Genomic DNA, 21,095 nt, shown 5'->3' with positions numbered 1-21,095 from the left:
GTTGTATCCAGCCAGGCTGCCCCTTTTATTCCCAGCAACACAAATGGAGTTTTATCAGCCTGAAAGAATCTTTCTTCTAAATGAAGCCCAGTACTGTAATAACTTGAAAGGCATCTTTAGGCAGCGTAGTAAAAATGTTTGATTTGTAATTGCCTGCTGAACTCTTGCACAGTCTGTTGCCATATGGTACCCTCCCTTCTACTGGCAAACAATCTTTCCTTGTTCCTAACTTCTCAGCCTCCCTACCCCCTCCTTTTCTGGAGGGTATGGATAGGAAATCCGAAGGAGGAGTTTATTCTGCTCTCAGTGTGTTCGTGGTGACATCATAGGTGGGCTGAACGTCTAAGTCCAGTGTGTGTTTGTTTAAAAAAAACTGTTCAAAAGTGATGTATATGGAATCTGGGTCAGCTGTAGCTGGTTAGTGCACTTCTGCATGTGAGAGTAAAACACTGCAGTTTAAAAAAAAAATTTCTTTCTTTCTTCTGGAATTACACATACTGGAACATTACTTTTTTTTCCTCCTTTTTTTTGGTTAATGATTAGTTAGCTTGGTTATCGTATGGAGAAACCAAATTTCTCAACACAGCTTGGATGTAACAGAGAAAGACAAAAGCAGTTTTCAGCTCCAGCTGCAGATTAACAAACAGCATCGGGTAATATAAGAAGAAAAAGCAACTTGGCCTCTGGATTTTCCATCTACCACAGAAGCAAAACAGCTGGAAGATTTATTTCTTGGTAAGTTTTAAAGCTACATTTACTTGGAAGTTTAATTTTGAGCTATTGGTAAAATCTACATACATCTCCCTCACCATACAATTGTGAAGAAACAACTCTCCCTCAGCTTGAGTAAAGTTTGACAACTAAAATACAAAGCTCACTTTTGTGGCATTTGGTTGACTTTGGAAACTTGGAAAGAATTAAAAAAGATTCTGCATAAGGGCAGAGACTAACTCTTTCCAGTTGTAAGGATGAAGAAGGTTCAGCTGCTCAGCTGTAAATCATCTGTAGGTTTTATTTACAGTTACAGAAAATTAGTTCTACCAGACTCTTTGCTAAGTATGTAATCTGGGCATTGTGAACTTACTCATGTGCAATTCTGATCCTACCAGAAAGCAAAAGCCAAAAATCCTATCGATTTCAGGGAAGCTGGATTTAACCCAACACCAGAGCACAGAACTAGCATTACTAGAACTAGAAAATGGATACCTCAATAAAACCACTGTAAAAAGTCCCAAGGAAATCAATGCACATCTGTAAGTAGCAATCATTGTACTGTTTGAACTACAGTTTTATTTATGGTGCTTCTGAGCCGCAGAAGTAGTTGTTGGTAGAGTTGTGCAACCAACCAAGAAACTCGAGTCACGCATCTATTCAGAATATAATCCAGTTTGTTGCACAAACAATTGTGCAGCTGAAAATTGCTGCCACAGGCATTAATCCCTCTCTTTAACAATTTGTGGAGTGATGGGGAAGTTAATCGTACCTCAGTTGAAGAGCAGTTGGTTTCTAAAGAAAGATTCGTTTCAAAAACATGAAATGCAGCATACAAGGAAACATTATATTAAGTGGAAAATAGAGGGTTTTGTTACAGTTCCTCTTTGGTGGGGGGGAGGGGGAAGGATGCAGTTGCAAGTCAATGATTAAAACAAGAAAGCTGTTTTCAAACAGAAGAAAAAAAGAGATAAAAAGCAAAACAGAGTTGCCAATACTTGATTTTTCACTTTTTACTTTATTTCATGGTGACTTGGAAATTAAAATATAGTAAATTATGCAGAACAATGGAAGAGAATTAAAGTTATGTATTTGCAACAAACTCTCAGAAATGTCTGACACATTAAGAGAGAACAAAGAGGGTGATGCTAAAAGAGACAGTGTTACAGAATGCAAACTTAATTAAGGTTTAGTAGCTAAGGGTCTGAAGCACTCTTGGACAAACAAGAAAGATGGATCCTTTCCAAGTTCTTGAGCTCTTTTTCTTACCATCCTTTTGTGCTTCTTTCCATAGTAGAGAGAACCTAAACAACATCAACAACAAAAACATCTGAAGCCTAAATCACGTGCTTTAGACACCAGTCCCCATTCATTCATGATTAGCCAAGGTTTTGATTTATGCTGCTTAGAACAATTCCTAAATCTTTCACGAATGAAACCAGCTGAGTCAATAATTCTAAAAGCAATACACTGGCTATGTGCAAGGCTTTAACTCCCCCTCCTTTGCTGCCTCCCAACTTTCGAGTGCAGATTTTGCAAATGCTTATTTTAAAACAAATAACAGAACACTAATGTTATGCTGTTGCCACATTAATGATCTGCATTACGATGGAAAATATGCCATTTACAGGTTTTACTGGCATTTACTCTGAAGAATGGAAATTTGGAACTCTTAAACTTATGCCAGTAACTACATGGCTTTATCAGATCTCAATTATTGTTTTACTGGGCTTAGTTTGCTTTTTTATAACATAGCCCTCCAAGTCCAGTCCTTAAAATTAATACACCAATGAATGAAGCAACTTTTCCTAGAGCAAACATCAGTAGATGCTTAATGTCTTCAGTATCTGTCTGACGGGGAATTCTGAAGCCCCTAAATAACACATTTCCAAGGGCAAAACGCATCACTCCATTGTACCTGCCTGTTCAAATAGTGAAAACAAATGTAAAGAAACCATCATAGGATGGTTTTCAACAAAACACTTCACCGTAAAATCTGGATGTGTTATGTTACTTGGACGGGTTTTCAGACTACCCAGTATGACAAGGTTCTTCTGCATAGAATTTCTAAGAATTCACGTTTGTTCAAGCACCACATTTTCAATAATTATTTTGAAAGTTTTTAGATTGCCTTTCCTACAAGGGATTAGATTCCTGTTAATCTCAGAGAAGCAGAGTTCTGGGATTCAATTCATCATGTATCTGACTAACAAAAACCCAAGAACTTATTATTCCTGGATCCCAGTCATTACAATTGAAAGAAATCTGTTATTTCAGCAGAGGCAGACTGACTTGCTGGAAAAGCACTTGTTTATATAGCACAAAGTAACTTACTGAAGTACAGAGATATATCAAAAAAAAAAAAAAAGGGAATATTTCTCCTGTAATAAGAGTGTTTTCCCCTACTTAAAGCATTGTTTCCAATGGTATGGACCCAGATTTAAGCTAAAAAAAAAAAAAAAACAAACAACAAAACCAAAAAACCAACAAGAACAAAAAACCCCACGTGAAAGCCAAACAACCATAGAAAACCCCACCAACACAACAAACAAGCAGCCCCAAATCAACAAAACTCTCCCCTTATTTTGTGTAGAGCATAAATGGGTTTAGTGATTTTAGCTGCTCAGACAAAACTTAGCAGAAAATGAAGTACGTATAATATCAATAATATTGCTTTCAGATTAACTGGCATAATGTTCAAAAGAGTTTTATTCTCACTATTATCATTGATTTACTCAAAACTATTTCCTGTGCTTGTTTTACATGCTTATAAATGGAGATTTATAGGAAAGGGCACCATTAGTATTTATAACTTCTTTTTAATAAATATTCTGAATAAAATTTTGTGCTGATATTGCACTTTCCATACAAAGGGAATCCTATATTCACATTTCCCCTAACACTTCCATTCCATTCAGTCGTAATAACCTACACAGCTTGGGCAGAAGCAACCCTCGTCAGCTTTGAATGAACAGATTCTAATTTGTGTTGTGGGGCTCCAAATTCTACATTCTGCTGAACGTGAGAGTTACAGCAGTATGACAAAGAACAAATAGTTTATTGTGTAGAAAGTTTAATAATGCCAAACATATACTAGCTTCCACATTTCCTCATCCCTGTAACTAACAGTTGTACGTGATACAGTATCTTAGGGGGTAACAGCCCATGTCATAGTAGTTTTCTCAGTGCAAGTTAAAAATAGTAGTTACTGGATTATTTTGCTCTTTTAAAAATGGAACTTTGTTCCTTTAAACACTTTTCAAAGTAATAAATCAAAGATCTGTTTGAGAAGTGAGTTTGCATGGGAATCAACATAGTAAAATAAAGAAACTAGAAGAAAAGGAATGGCATTAAATGTAAAATGTGTATTGAAGCCTTATGTGCAGCTCAGAATATTTCTGACAAGATGATGATGAAGTCTGTGTTGTTAGGAATGGTTGCACATTTTCTCCTGCAGAAGCAATAAAATCTCAGCATGCCAGAACATACATAATGCAACTTCTACAGAAATCTGAGACCTAAAACTGGGTGACAGAACAAAGTGAAGTGACAGTCTATGCTCATAAAGGGTTAAATAACTTATTTTAAAGCTCTAGTATCTATAATCACAATGTCTCTTGCTTCTTTTCCAGGGTAGGTATTTCGCAGTCCCACTCACTCCAAGGAATTGTAGACTGGTAGGAAAGGTTTTAGACTGTGGTTCTGTCTTAAACGTTCCCTGAGCCTCAACCACCTTCTCTGATAGCAGTTATGACACTACCTAAACCTGAGAATCTGTGACATAATGTGTCTGATTAAAAAAACAAAACCCAAAACCTATTTCCCAAGTCCAATATTTGTAATTTTTAGGTCTTACATATTAGGCTATCAAATCTGTGATATTGTGGATAAACAGTTTGTATTTTTTTAAGCTGCTTGCCCAGAACTTCAGGAAATTTCTGAAACAGTGTTTTCATTTCCTTCTGAGCTGATTAAGACTCCAGGTAAATATCTTGCTCAGAACCTATTCTTGTAGAACAAGTTAGGCATTAAGCAGCTCAAACTTGCCAAGCAACATAGTAAAATATTAAATTTTTCAACATCAAAATTTCCATGGAAACATATAAAAAGTTCCCTACCAGGCAGATTCTCATCCCTGCTTATCAGAATGTCTCAGTTTAATACAAGATGTTCTAGGGTATAATCTTATGCAGTTGTTGCATCTGGTTATGCTACATTAAACCATTTAATTCAACGCTATGGTCTGCCAGCACATATATAGAAACAAACACACAAGTGTAAAAGTTCAGGATGAACACACACAACACTAAAAGAAACACAGAAAGAGTGCAGCAAAATATTTGGGCAGTAGGCTGCACTGCAGTATGTTTAGGTTTGAAAGATTCATTTCAGTATCAATGTATTTCAGGGGAAAATTGTGCTGCTGTGGGGAAAACCCCCAAGCCATTCATTATTTACATAACTGTATAGGGTCTTTAAAAACTACCAAGAACTAAAGTGCTATTCACCTTTACAGACTATGAAGTGGCTATTATATACTGTGAAAACAGTAAAACACTGGACTTGTACTATGGCTTCATCCTTACCCATACATCATCAAGTCACTTTCCTTGCTGCATCTGCAAACAGTGAATATAAGAGCATTGAAACATCATTTAGGAGATGTGAAGAGGTTTCAAACTTCAGACAATTATTCAGCTCATCCTTGTCAAAGTTAAAAACCACATAGAGAGCTGTTTCCCATGTGTTCACCATGATTCATGGGAAAATTTAACCTAATGAACTTCCAACTCTTGAGCACTGCTCAAGTGATTAATGTTTTAAATGTCTGAAATTACCAAAGAAAAATACACAATTAGCTCTGGAGAAAAGTGATACTTTTCCTTATATATATATATATATATAATTTTTTTTAAGAGGTTAACCTTTCAGCAAAGAAATATTAACAAGACTTTTAACCAAGTTCTGGTTTTCAAAAAAAAAAAAAAAAAGTTTAATACTAAACACCAAAATTCTTTATTACTAACAGTAAACCATGCTGAAATCAGTTTTAAAATACCAATTTCCTCCAACTTTTACCTATTCCCTCCATTTATGTAGGGTAAGAAATTATTTTCAGTAAGTGTTAAATGCAAGTCTATTCTTCCCCTTAGAAAAGCAAAGTTAGCAGTACAACTCTCAGCTAAACCATAGGGTTTTAGGCAAGAACAGAACATTTGATCAAGATTCCTAGATGTAATTCCTGACTGCATGGACAGCATGGTTTCAAGTTTGCAACGACTGCTCTCAGTGAAGCCAAAAAAATAAAGACTTAATACGCTTACTTTTGAGGTTGAGCAGACACCATTTGTAATAATAAAGCCAGTAACAGAACTGGGAGAGGTGACCTGACACACTAGTAACCTTATCATTTGTAAATGCAAATATGAAGCAAGCAGCAGAGGCCTGCTTCTCCTTCAAGACTGCCAAAAGCACTTGAACTTGGCAGGAAGACTATGAAAATTAACTTTCTCTGCTTTTACTTTCTCTTAATCACTATACAAAGGCCACCGTACAAGGCCTTGTACAACTGCTAATATTAGTCTGGAAGGGAAAGCCAGATCAGCAGCTGAGATATGAAGAGTGATCTGCTTGGCAATGCAAATAAAACATGATAAATGGATTCCCCCCCCAACTTAAGTGCTACCTTTATCATCTCAAATATTTCAAATACAATTTTAAACACTAAGTATCTCAAAAAAAAATCTTGGATCTTTATCACTGCATTTTACTTCTTTACACAAAGTTAAAAGAAATACAATTATTTTATTTCAAAGGTGATTGAAACACTTCAATATGTTATTCATACTGATAACACAGCTGATACCCAGTACCTACATTTCGGGGTTTGCTGCTATTCCTTGAAACTATCCTAACGGAATCCAACTCCGAGTAAGAGATTCCAAAGCCTTGTCGACATAGAATCACAGAAGCATTTTGGTTGGAAGAGATCTTTAAGATTATTGAGTACAATCATTAATTCAACACTGCCGGCTCACTAAACTATGTCCCTCCCCACCATATCTACATGGCTTTTAAACCCCTTCAGGGATGCTAAGTGTGTACATGTAGCAAACCATCAGTTTTAGGCAGTTTAAACAGTATAGGAGCCTTAGTAATGGCCCTAATTCAACGATTTTCACCTTTTATCTTTTTGATAGTTTCTTCTGACAGTCCTCACACTTGCCTTAAAATGAAGATATTTAAATGGACTTGGGGTGTACTACTGTTCCTGCTGTTGTCTATCGGGCGCTGTACAGAGCAATTGACACCTAGCAAAACATCCCAACGGAGACAGCCCCGTTCAGCAGATGGAGAGGAAGGGAAGAAATGTGGTTACACATTCCTGGTCCCGGAACAAAAAATCACAGGACCAATCTGCGTGAATACTAACGGGCCAGGTAACGGTAACAGAAAAGATGAAGTCACAAGGATGGACATAGAGAACTTGAAGGATGTGCTGTCCAAGCAGAAGCGGGAGATTGACATTTTGCAATTGGTAGTGGATGTGGATGGAAACATTGTGAATGAAGTAAAATTACTGAGGAAAGAAAGCCGAAATATGAACTCTCGGGTCACCCAACTCTATATGCAGCTCTTGCACGAGATAATTCGAAAGCGTGATAACTCGCTTGAGCTTTCCCAGCTGGAAAACAAAGTCCTTAATGTTACAACAGAAATGTTGAAGATGGCAACAAAATACAAGGAGCTTGAAGTAAAATACGCAGCACTAACTGATCTTGTAAATAATCAGTCTGTAACTATCTCGCTGCTGGAAGAGCAGTGCTTAAGAATCTTCTCGCGACAGGACACCCATGGGTCTCCACCTCTTGTTCAAGTCGTGCCACAGCACATTCCTAACAGCCAGCCATACACTCCTGTTCTTCTGGGAGGTAACGAGATACAGCGAGACCCAGGTTACCCTAGAGACAGAGATGTTAGGCCACCACCTGACCCAGCTACTTCTCCTACAAAGAGTCCTTTCAGAGTACCACCACTGGCTTTAATTAATGAGGGTGAGTTACCTATCACTATTTACCTAACTTGAGATCCCTTTATTTCAAAGGGAAACTGGCTTGGCTATAGAAAAAGAAAAAAAAAGAATTTAAAGTATCCAGTACAGGTCACTCTTGCTCCTGAGTCTGAGTTTTCTCCTCCTGCCCCCAGAAAGCTTTATTTTGCCAAGAATTCTAATTCTTAAGCTATAGCTGCTTAAGATCAGTTTGTTAAAACAGTTGATACTCAGAAATTTGGTTTGATGAATTCATGCCTTTGAATCACCAACTATTGGGGTTTCTGTCTCCAGTTGAGTCTAAGTTATAAAAATGAAAATTCAGTATTAGCATATTAGTATTTAGCTGCTTCTTTGAAGATGCCTACACCTTCATGTTACCAGTAACAGTAAATAACAAAATCTAATTTATCTTAATTTATCTTAAACAAATTTTAAGTAGTTGTCTTTTATACTTACACCTTTGCCAGAAGTTAATCCTGCTAGGAGAATTTTACTCCTGTTCTGAGCTGCTTTAAAATGAACATCTAAATCCACCAACACAGCCATGCAGTAAGACTCTGGTTGAAATATTCAAGAGGTAAGTTTGAAAGGATAATTGAATCCTGGCTGGATCCAATTAGAATCACTCAGCTTTGAACATTTAAAACAAGTAGCTACATTCCCAGGAGTTTGATGTCAGCAGATGGCCAGTTAAACTAATACCACAGATACTAGGAAAATACATTCAGGGGAGTGTATCACGTTTTCATGTATTACATTCTTCAGATCACGAGACAAATTTATTTATCACTGGAAACAAAACTATTGACAAGAAAATTAATTTCCTCTGAGCTGCCATGAATGCTATCATGACTCTCACCATAACAATTTTGACAGAATTGTGATTTAAAAAAAAAAACAAAACCCCACAAACTTTAGAAATGCAAGCTTTTCTCAGGCATCCATTCAAAGCACTCGCTCTTAGGCTTCTCACAGCTTGCATAGCAAAAGGGTTAGGTTGGGGGATTTTTGTGTTTGGATTATGGGGTGGGGTTTTTTTGTTGTTTTTTTTGTTGTGTTGTTGCTATTGTTTCAAATTGCCTTTGGTCACAGCTGGAAGTTCAACTTGGTTCCTAATACGAAGACAAACATTTATTTGCAACTGTTCTACAGCATTGCAAACAACTAGCTGCTGATGTAAAGAACAACTATTTTTATTCAGGGTCTGAAGAAAACTCAGGCAAGTCCCAAGTAAAATGCCCGATGTCAAGAGAATGTAAATCATGCATTGTGATACAAATGAAACAGCATATAATATAAAAGCATAAAATAATATAAAAGCATTACATTAATGTCTGGACAGACAATAAAAGTGTATTTTTTTAGAAAAAGAACAACTTCCTGCTTCCCAGAAAACCCATCCTTCAGTTTTGTTAGAAATGTATCTTTTTCACCCTCGGTGTAGGCCTGTTGGACATACAAAATGAAGCTACTTCCCTCTAAATTATCTACTATGTTTTTTTTCACTAACCTCCTTACACCTTTAAATTCAGAGTTTGAATCTGCTTTTGCAACAGAACACAAAGAAATCTCAAGAAATCTATTTTAACATTATTCAACTTCCTTTCTTTAATACTAGATTCTTTGTTTTGCAGTTTCAGCATTTCTTGCTGTGCCTTGGGAAAGTGAGGGCTGAGAACTGCTTCAGCTAGTAAAGCATCAATCATCAAACCCAAAACTTCTAAAGTGCAAAGCAATGCCCAGTTATTATCTCTGAATTCAGTATACTTAATGCACAGAACCAAAACTAGTAATGGCAAAGAAAAATGAACTTTCCCCTTCACAGACAATGACTGTTTGTAATGTATAGAAGTGTCAAAAAAGACCAAAGGAAACCAAGCAGCTCTATTTAGAAATATGCCTGTCAAAGACTTGGCTATGATAGAATTAATGACTGGACAAACAAGAAGGAGCTTTCTTCCTTCCATGTCTGATGAAGCAGTACCTAACAAATACTTGCACAAGTTTACAGAAAGGGTCAGTATGCATCTTAATATTGTGAGTGAAGAGTAAAATTCAAAATACATGGAGAATGCAAGGATGAGATTGTTTTTTCTGAGTAGTATTTTGGTTCGTATGCATTAAAATTGCTCTAAAAATGGGAGGAATAATAATGTTCCTGTGAACTATAGTGTTCACAATGATCTTAATGCTTGGAATAATAGTGCCCCCACATTTTACTGCAATTATGGTGCAAAAAGTATCTATAAGGAGACAGAATATTTGAAAATTACATATGCAGTACACTCTGCTGCTAATACTTCTTAGTTATCAATGTAATTTAATGTTTTTAATATATGCCTGATTTAATTTGGGAATTTTCCTCTGTTATCACCCCAAGCTACTACTGCATGCACTGCAAGAATGACAAAACCATTGTCAAATACTGACAGTACAGTACACAGCAGTACTGACAATGATGGCTCAATGTCTCCAGCATTCTTGGTAGCACTGCCATAGCCGGAAGCTCCAAGAAGTCACCTTCATTAGATACCCAAGGTTTTTGTGATCTAATTAACATAAAATGCTTTATGGATTTCTTTCAAATTACATACTTACTCGACTGGCAACTACTACTTCAAAAACCTAATAAAAGCATGACTTTCAATTTGCTTTTGTCACACAACCTTAATCTGCAGTGAAGGTCACTTTCATTCAACCCCTACTTTTGATTAAGAATAACCTCAACAACTGTCTTTTATGCTTCTCTGCACATCAGGTTCTTCTGTGACTAATGAGTTTGCTCTGAACTTGTAAGTAGATTTGAGAAAATGAGCCTTCTAAAATGAGAAAAGAGCTGTAGGTAATTCCTTTTCAGATTTATCAAGTATGAATTTTCAAATATAGTTAGGGCATCCACCACTAAGCAGCTACCAGAACATATCCTGCTCTTCCATAGTAAATAACCAGTCCCTCTCAATCAACTGAAGTAATGATACATGAATTTAAATCCTTTTCTAAGTAGAAAAATAAAAACATTCCCCAAAATTAAAAGGCAAACTAGGCAGTTTTCAGAGATCTGTAAAGCTGTATGCTCCTTGCAGAACAACCATATGCTCTTCTGTAAAACCACTATTCACATGGTCTACAAGAGAGCTTTAATACAGCACAGTCAACAGCATTTGTGCAGAATCATTGCCCTGTAAACTCTGAGCCCTTTTAGCTGCTGAAAAGTCCTTCTCCACTGTTGTTCATCAGTATCCATCTATGTATATAACACCAGGACACCACATGAAACTCAATACAATTCCCATCCATAGTTAGCAGGCTGATGCCAGCATTGGGTATGTATGTAAACGAAGGCAAAAAAAAATTATGCTGTAGAAGACCACTCTTTCACCAAATCCCATGTCTGTAGACTTTGGCAGTAAAGATCTCTTACAGCAGCTCTCCAACTACTCCTGTATTCAGGTACACGAGTACATTCAGGTACATGAACAATCTCTCAGGGGGGAGGTTGTTTGGGTATCTTGTATTTAAGCTTCCACCAGTTTCAGATGGGTGTACTTGGACAATAACGTAGACTGATGCCTGCCCTTTGTAAAAGTGGTACAGGAGAAAAGAGTAAATTAAAAACAATGATCTGCTTGAATTTCAAGAGTCTAAGTGCAAACCTTTGACATGGTAGACAAAAGTTAGAAAACTAGGTGTTGGTAACTGAAGTCCAGTATCTGTTTAGCAAAACAAAGCCTGTTTAAAAAATACATATAGGATATATGTTTATTTTTATACACACACTTAATCTAAGACAGTAACTGTTTACACTGTTTTCCAAGGAAGTTTTACCTTAATTGAATTCCTGACTTTCCATTACCATTACAAAATATTCCCGAACAATGCACATTACGTAGCCATGCTTGAATGCTTACAGTATTTCTTTTCAAAAAGGTCCATTCAAGGACTGCCAACAAGCCAAGGAAGCTGGGCATTCCAACAGTGGGATTTATATGATCAAACCTGAAAATAGCAATGAGCCAATGCAGCTATGGTGTGAGAACAGCCTGGACCCCGGAGGATGGGCAGTTATTCAGAAGAGGACAGACGGATCTGTCAACTTTTTCAGGAACTGGGACAGTTACAAGGTACATTCTAGAATGCAGAAGATCAGCTGCTTTGTTTCAGCACAGCAGTGCCATTATCTATTGCAACAGAGATGGTGGGAATGCTTCCAAGGCAGTTCTTCATGTCAAACAGTTGTACTCAGTGATAAGCACTCGTGAGTTGGAAACAGATGCCTAAGTTAGACAGATAGCTTTACAAAAATAGTTCAAAAGAGTGGTCATCCCTCAGAGGCAAACACATTTCATTGGCAATATCCTATTTCAGTCAGTGATTTCTTAACTTTGTATGAACTAACATATTGTCTGAAATAGCCTTGATTTGTAATGCACAAACCAACAACTGGAGAGACACTTGCTACTCTAGACAGTGACTGGGAAGTCATTTACTACAAAGACATAATTAAACACGTGATTTTTATTAACACACTAAGAACTACAGAAGTACTTGAAAAGCTTAATGTCTCCCTTATGAATATGCAAACACAGCCAGTGAATTATTCATTTAAGCACATTAATCAGGGTCTCAATTTAAAAACATTCCTAATAATGAACTAAAGGAACTAATTTCTACCTTTAAGATTAGGTTAGAAATCTGAAGATGTAGGGCTGGTGAAGTAAAACACATTCTTGTGTGTTCTTATGCACTAGCAGGCATAATGCCTAAGATGACAAACACATGGTGCTCTGGCGTAATTACATGCCAGACAGGAAATTTGAAAATCCATTTGGTTGGGGTTTTAAAATAATAATAATGTGCTGACTTCATACATATAGGATGCTGTGCTCACTTTAAATGGATCTATGATTGCCACGTGCATTGTACCTGAGGAGAGAACTGAGCCCTGTTTAACTCCCTCAGTAATCCAAAAATTGGATCATATATACAAAGGAAATGACAAAAAAATTACTCTAAGTATTTTCACTTTTTGCATTCTTTCAGTTTAATGATTCAAATGTTACTTATTCCTTAGCAGCAGTGATTCGAAGTCTTCACTTCTCAGAAAAGTAGGTGGTATGGTTTTGTTTTTAATGTTGTAAGGCGGTTATGAAGTGCCTTATAAAGCAACCCCAAGCATTCTGAACATAATGCAAAGAAAATGTAGAAGCGTGTATAAACGGTGTCTAATAACGGCTCAAGCTTGGGCAAATTTTCCCTCATGAGATTTCTCATTAAACTGCAGTGGCTGAAGAAAGTATTCCTATTGTCTAGCTTCAAGTAGTTGAAGGTGCACCTTTGGGACAGGCTTTAAACTAATGCTGCCCCAATAACAGCAGAGATATCTCCCATACACACATTTCTGCTTCTTTCATAGTCTCTGTGTGACCACACAGCTATAATGTTGATGCAAGGGAAGTACTGCAAATGTGGCCAGGAGAAAAGCATCACTACCATTTTTGGCAGCAGCATGATATCAACATCAACTTAAACCACTTGTGAAACTGCAGCTTGAAATAGGCTGTTTATCTCCTGAGAGAGACTTCTCCTGAAAGTGACTCAAAAGAGGAAATCAACTGTAGGTCCTCCACAGTCAACATCATGAAAAGGAGGGTAGAAAGACCCTAGAAAGAAACTAGGAAGCATAACAGCTAGCTACAGTGGGTGACACACCTACTGTAGCTGCAACATGAAACACTAACAACATTGCTCAGAGACAGGAGACAGGAGATATGAAATATCATTTGATAGCTACTGTACTGGTACTATGTGATTTAAAAGGAAATTTGTCTTTAATTTCAAATATATCTAATAAGGAGCACAATTGAGTTACATGATTAAATTTACTGTAAAGAACACCACCAGTTGCATTAAAAAGGCAATAAAAAGTGATTTACCTTGAACAATGAGATTGTTGATCCATAAATTACTTTCTCAACCTGGAAATACAGCCCTTTAAATTTCATTATTGATACATTCTTACAGATCCCCTCAGCTTTGCCAAGAAGCACATTGTTCAGTTTCCCTATTCTCTCTCCCTTTATCTTAAAAGGTGTTTCCTTCACTGACTCTGCCAGTAACTCATGTAGCTAGCAGTCCATCTGAGCAAATGGCTAAGTGCAGCAAAACAAAGCCTTTGAATGCATGGGTTGAGCAGTCATTCAGAGATTTACAAGCTTTGGGTACCCTGGCTCCATTGGTGTTGAACATTTTGATCAACAAGAAAAGCTAAGCTAACATCACCTTCTGATCCTCTTCTATACAGAAAGGATTTGGAAACATTGATGGAGAGTACTGGCTGGGACTGGAAAATATTTACATGCTTACCAATCAGGATAATTACAGACTGTTGATTGAGTTGGAGGACTGGAGCAATAAGAAGGTCTATGCAGAATACAGCAGTTTCCGCCTGGAGCCTGAAAGTGAATTCTACCGGCTGCGCTTAGGGACATACCAAGGAAACGCAGGCGATTCCATGATCTGGCACAACGGGAAGCAATTCACCACACTGGACAGGGACAGGGATATGTATTCAGGTAAGGAAATTGGCATGTACGTGAGAAGTGAACACAGTAGATCCCATTAGTGAGATCACCTCTCAAAAGATAATGTAGCACAAAAAAAGGATACAAATTCTGCAGAAGAACTCTGTTGAAAGGTACTTCAAATCAATAATGATAAAAATCATGTAGGCAGGGCCCCCTTCAAGCCCCTGCACCACTCAGAAATTCAAATTCTATTTCCTTTGTTACAGGCACATTTGAATAAGGCTTATGTTCAGGTCAGTGACATCCTTACTACTCTCATGTCACTCTGCAATCAGGGTACTTGCCCAGGTCATCTCTCAGAGCAGTGCTGTGGCCACAAGACAATAACCACAGAATCACAGAATCGAAGGGGTTGGAAGGGACCTCTGAATATCATCTATCCCAACTCCCCTGCTAGAGCAGGATCACCTAGATTAAATCATACAGGATCATGTCCAGACAGGTTTTAAATGCCTCCAGAGAAGGGCAGCCTATTTCAGTGCTCTGCCACCCTCACCATGGGAATAATCCCCATGAATTAAAGCCTCTGAACTGCACAGAAGGAACTGCAGTTGTGCACAGGCTTAGTTATATACTCATGCTGTGCAAACAGGCAGATCATTTTGGGTTTTTTCTCCTTAAAGGACACTATTTTATTTCCAAGCTCTTCCTCGAGCTTTCCCCTTAAAGCCTTAGCAGTACAAGAAAGGTTGGGGAGTGTAATACTACAACTGCTTTTTCTCAGCTGTCAATAACCATAAAGCTGGACAAATCTTGCAACCTCTAAAACAAGCATGCAACACTAAGCACACAAATTACAAGCAACTCTTTGTGGAGCTGTGGCCCTATGTGCTGCCTGGGACTGTATCAACTCACATTGCTTCCAGTTAAGTATTTCTAAACAGTACATAATCTGAGTTCCTTGAATGTTAGCTCATAGACAAACACTGCTGGTAGTCTGAGAAGAGTCCATCTCCTTAATTTTCCACTGTTACATTAAATACCATGTCAATAATCCTCCCTCCTCTGTCACTGTTACAACAGAATTTATCATTTGGGTTGAAGCAGCAATGGGTAAAACAACAGTTCAAAGCTCCCTCTAAGAATAAGCCAGCATATGAAATCATGCGCTAATTGATATTTCTGCTCTTGAATGCTGAAGTTCACCCATTTCTTGCTGTTCCACAGGGAACTGTGCTCATTTTCACAAAGGCGGCTGGTGGTACAACGCATGTGCCCACTCGAACCTGAACGGGGTGTGGTACAGAGGAGGCCACTACAGGAGCAAGTATCAGGATGGAATATTTTGGGCTGAGTACCGAGGAGGTTCCTACTCCTTGAAAGCTGTTCAAATGATGATCAGACCTATTGACTGAGGAGGAAAATCCAACAGTGCTCAAGTGATCACCTGTAAACTTCTCAGAGCTTGAGTTCCAGAAAAATAAAACATGACTTCTTAATCATTATTTTGCACAATCTGCCCCTGCAAAAAGCAGGCCTACAGTTTTCCTGTCTTTCTTTCCCCCTGTTGTGTTTCCCTCTCCTTTTTTTACAAACCTTTTCTACTGTGACAGTGTTTTTTTTAAACACACATTCACAAAAGCAGATGTTTGTGCTTGCAAAGCATATTTATCTTTGTTCAAGTCCAACATGCTTTATGCAAACAGTCCTTAAAAGCCGGTAAAAAAATTCGAGACATGACAGGATATAAGCTTTTTCACTTAAAAAGCTTATGGTTCTTCAGGTTAGCTCAGCCCTTAAATGTAAATACATGAAATGCCATTGTCTTGCTTTAATGTGAAAATTGATTAGTTATTTAACAATTTATTTAAAAATGTTGGTCTTATTTTCAATGAGAATCTGACTTCACATTACTGTTTAAGATTTACTCCAAGAAGCCACATACAAAATTGAAGACATTCTAGCGTTGCCAGCAGAGAGATTTTTGCAACAAATAATTATTTCAAAATGAATGATTTAAACATAAAATAGATTTCTTAGTGGTGTAGAGGATTCCTTAAAATCTGCAGATCCTACCTTCTGCAGAGTATTTAAGCAAAATATTCCTAATGTACAAAACCAAAAAATAACTGTTTGAAATTACTGATGAACAATAGACCACCAAATTGCTCAGGATTTTTTTTTACATTCAACTTCCACATTCAAATTCCTTAATTAAATAACAATATTTATCAATACATTGAAGTTCAATGACAAAACAAGCCCTGACATTAAGGTTATGACTTGAGGCTTGGAGACTCACTCTCTGCTCCAATTAGGAATGATTAAGTCTGAACAAGTGTTCACACACAAATTCAGAGAAGGATCAACTCTGTGAATATTAGACTTTTTCCTCCATCTTTCTGCTGATATAGTAAAACAAAGATTAGAAATCAGCTCTGAGCATATTCTCCCTGCTGCATCAGACTTGCATTGTTCTTGTGACATACACATTTTCCTTCCCCTACATGTATACAACCTTTGATACTGCCCTATATTATATTTTTCTGCCTTCTAGAGATCAGATTTCCAATGGAATTAATAAGTAATTGAAGAAATTAATCAGAAAATACTTTCCCAGCCCTTAACAAAATCCATGTAACATAATGCATCAAACCCAAGATACTTCCAAAACTGAAACAACAAAACGTTTGCGTTAGGTACTAGATCCTCTGAAACTGAAGCTTTCTTCCTAGTATATGAAATTATTTAACAGTTGTACTTAGCCACAGTTTACCTAATTCAGTTTGATATTACACAAACCCAAACAGGCTGTTCTGAACCATAACCAATGTATTTGTTTGGCATCTCATACGTGCCTGCAGGATTTTAAGGAACTTTGCCTCCATTTAACATATGAAACCCTAATAGCTAAATGAATAATCTAATGTTATAATTAAGTTAGTCAGTACTGATTGCTGTGCAAAACCTCATTTGTAGTTCAGAGGAGAGAAAACAGCATTCTGCCTTTCAAACACATTCTCTGGAGTAGACAAAGCTTCCTGATAATACACGGCTGCAAGGGTTGTAGTTAAAACTTTGGTCAGAGATCAAAGCCACAGAGTTTCGACAATATTTAATTGGGGTTGGTGGGGGTGGGTGGGAATCAGGCCCAGCATGTTCCATTCCCAAATTCTAATAACTTCAGCTGACACATACGTTTAAGGTCACAATTCTGAAATTGTTCTTCATAAAAAGAGTAATGTTTGTTATTAGTATCACAGAGACCTCATTGACTGAGTGTTCTGTAAAATGCTTTTTAATTGCAAATGCTTAACTTGGACTATCTATAGTCTATTATTTTTTCTATGGTAGCCGGATAGAAGAGCAGTTCAGGTAAATCCAAAAGCTGAAAATGCCCTCCAAAATGTGTCTTTAATGAACACTTCTGACAGCTTTAGTTCATTCAACCAACACATTTCCTCTACTTGGAAGAGATCTTATTTTACAAGAATCTCCCACCAGCTACAAAAGCTGTTTATTCAGTGCAGTCAGTGAAAGGTGTACTTTATAGAACCCCCTGGGTAAAAATGGCTTTCACTCAGCCATTCAATCTTGTATACTAGACATTCAAAAGTGAGTCTTCCCCAATTTAAATCTGCAGGATGATGTTAGCTAGACATTATTATTACAAAATACATCCAACAAGGTCACACTATACAAATGCTGTGCTCGGAAAGACTTTAAAGATGCAGGTTTAAGATTAGGAGGATGGAAAGCATAGTGTATCTTTTTCAGAATGGTTCATATTCTGTACAATAATTCACTATTTTCAAATGCTTGTAACTTGCTCAGTTCTTAATTTTTGGGTTGAATTTTCCAAGCAGGGTTAATGACTTGAAAAGTTTAATGTCTTCTCTCAGACATTTTTAAGAAAAGCATTCCAAAAGAGGCTGCAGCTTTCTTCAAGCCTACTGCACTGGACACTCAGAAGCAGTCAGTCTGTGAAGGACACACCATTCACCACTCCTGCACTATCAATACAAAATTAACCAAGCAAACCTTGAAAACGTTTACCCTGTACTAAACATGAAACATAGTTTTCACATCTATTTCCAAAGTCTATTGAAAGCATTAACACTGAAGTAGCTGAATATTCATCAGATGAACACTTCAATATCAATAACTGGTTTTCAGCTTTTCTGTTTCTGGATACAATTCCTGAAAGACAGCTATAAGAAAATATTTCACAAGGTAGTACTGCCTAGTTAAATAAAAATCTTACTTCTCAAGATATGGCTCAATTGCTTCATTGTGCTACCTCCAACTAACCAGCACTTCACAGGAGGACTCCTTTTGAGAACGGGTTTTTATTCTAAGGTGAGATACAACATCACATACACAGCTCCTATTTGTTTGGGCTACTTTAGCTGGTCAGGTGATGTAACTGTGCCAACACCCCACATGGCTAACGTGAGCCTGAATGGGTTTGGTGGCATTGTGCAGCTCTTAGCAGTCACATTTAAGTTAGGGAGTCCACACTGATGATGTGCTGCTCTCACTTGCATTTCTAGAATTCTGGAATCACATCACACTAATTGTTGCAAGGAACTGAAAATTACTTCAATCCCTTCCCTGTTTAAATGTGGAAAGCTATCTCTATCTTGTCCACAGTGAGTGAGCTGTGTTAATAACTAAACCAACTGTACCTCTGTGGCTCCACTCCAACTGCAAAGACTATCCAAAAGACAATCATGAACAAACTTTACACCCACCTTCAATATTTGGTTGTGTAAGGGTAAACCTAACAAGCTGATGTATGTTTGTGGGATGGATGTAACATGGAAATAAAAACTGAAGACAGAATGAGGAAGACTATAGGACTACTTGTCATTAAAATTGGTTCTCCACATGTGAGAGTTTTAAGGCTATACCTTTAAGGCTATACCTTCTCACAAAGTTCAAGCAGAAAAGTGAAAGATTGTAAATAAATCACTATTGGGTTTAAGAAAGCAAAATAATGATTGTTCTAAACACTTCCATTGGAGAGAGAGAAATATTTAAGAGTCAGTACTCAAAACAAGGTATAGGCAGTCTCTCTCAGCCTGTCAGTCTGTCTGTCCTGTGCTTCTTTTCCACAGATAACATACTGACCTTCACGAGCTAAGTTTAAAGAACCTCTCTGCTTCTTGGCTTTCTTCCTTCTGCCAGGGGAGTTTGGGGAAGATGGGTGGGGGGGGAAAGAAGCAGGGGCCCCTCAGGGGGAGCAAGGGGGCTTTGTTGTGTTTTTCTGTTAATTGTACATATTTGTAAATGTTGTGAATAGTGTATATTTGTACACATTCATTGCATTTCATCATAGATTATAGTTTTGCCTGAAAATACAGCTTCATTTGTTTCTGGACTGAGTTAGCCTCGTTCTTGTTAATGAGGGAGGGGGATTCCAGCCAAGAATGATTTATTTACATTCTATCACTTCTCTGCTCGAAATTTGTGAGAAGAAATTAAAGGTATAGTCTTAAAACTATCATACCACAGCAAAATATTTTTTTCCTATTCGAACATAAAGCATGTAAAATTCAACTCATTTTGAAAAATCTGAATATATGCACGTTAGAGGCATCACTCTAGATTCTAACATTAATAAACAGTATTTTCACTCATAACAAGCTATGAAGGAAGCAGCTGAAATAATATTGCAATGGATGCACAGATAACAACATAAGACTGTCCAATTATTAATCTAGCAAAAGTTAATAATCCAGCTAAGTAAAGGAAGTATCAAACTTCAGGAACAATAAGCCTTGATCACCACAGAAGGACATATTGAACCTAGGTATAAGAGCAACTAATGTCTGCAAAAAAACTTCAACTATTTCTTCTGGAAAAGGAAGAAACTGGGTAAACATTTCCTTAATGTTATATAACTAACAAGATCTTATCATATCAAAGAAAAGCTACATTAAAAAAAAAACCCACACTGATCACTTTGAAAAAAAACTAAGACACTAAGCAACACTAGATTAGCTTGGCAACAAAACCAATGCATATACACCCACATTTATTTAGTTTTCAAATACACAGAAACATAATTTACTCAATTATTCCATAAAGCTGAATCAGTCACAAAAAAAAAGTTTCTCCTGTCACCTTTTGTATAATGAAATGCAGCAATATCTCCAGATCTTAGCATCTTCCAATACCTAAGATCTGCATTTAGGTATCTCAGAGGCTGACGATTTAGAGCTTCTCATAAATAAAACACCATCAAGTCAAGTACTATGCAGGCAAAATGATTTAAGTACTTCTCCAGGAGTCAATCAGTAGATCTGTACAACACATGGGAAGATAATTTCCTAGAAAACTGACACTGTATGTAAAACCTGAAGTGTCTGTAAGGTTTAATAATTATTTTCTTTCTGAGGCTAGTGAAGATATTTCTTGCCATACACAGTATCCAGAGTCAGCTAGTGGTTACAGATTCCTTACTGAAGTAATTTCACAAATGCTTAAAAGATGGTGTTCAGTTTGTGTAATTAATGGAGAAGTATGTTTGTCATTAGTGTTTCCCACCAAAAATACTTTAACTTACCTAAATAGGGAATACAAGGAGTCATCTTCAAACTGCTGATATAGTCTCTAAGCCTTTTGTAATTGTCTTCTTTACTCATAACATACTCCAGCTTATCAAATGTGGCTTTATCCTTCCGACTCAATAACTAGGGATGGGAGGAAGACAAAAATCAGACAATGAACGAGACAAATTTTTCAGGCATACTGTCAGTAGACATTAATTTAGCCTTTTTTTTAGGAACATTAGATTACCA

The 21,095-nt window shown here is 37.1% G+C and overlaps 2 protein-coding genes across 3 annotated transcripts in view; one reads left to right on the top strand and one right to left on the bottom strand.

Moving 5' to 3' along the window:
- Positions 1 to 21,095, bottom strand: part of RALGPS2 (Ral GEF with PH domain and SH3 binding motif 2) — an 80,281-nt gene that overhangs the window by 34,560 nt on the left and 24,626 nt on the right. For both annotated transcript variants that reach the window (XM_054383934.1, XM_054383935.1), the window contains exon 7: positions 20,861 to 20,987. In XM_054383934.1, the coding sequence (XP_054239909.1) occupies positions 20,861 to 20,987 (127 nt within the window). The remainder of the gene's footprint in view (positions 1 to 20,860; positions 20,988 to 21,095) is intronic.
- On the top strand, positions 6,827 to 15,704 carry ANGPTL1 (angiopoietin like 1). The gene is made up of 4 exons (XM_054383936.1): positions 6,827 to 7,766; positions 11,693 to 11,886; positions 14,067 to 14,337; positions 15,517 to 15,704. Exons 1-4 carry the CDS (start codon positions 6,869 to 6,871, stop codon positions 15,702 to 15,704), a joined length of 1,551 nt encoding a protein of 516 aa, XP_054239911.1. The 5' UTR covers positions 6,827 to 6,868.

The sequence above is a fragment of the Indicator indicator genome, chromosome 10 (genome assembly GCF_027791375.1).
Source record: "Indicator indicator isolate 239-I01 chromosome 10, UM_Iind_1.1, whole genome shotgun sequence".
In the NCBI taxonomy this organism is placed as follows: Eukaryota; Metazoa; Chordata; class Aves; order Piciformes; family Indicatoridae; genus Indicator; species Indicator indicator.
The sequence above is the reverse complement of the archived record's forward strand: the minus strand, read 5'-3'. Positions and strand labels throughout refer to the sequence as shown.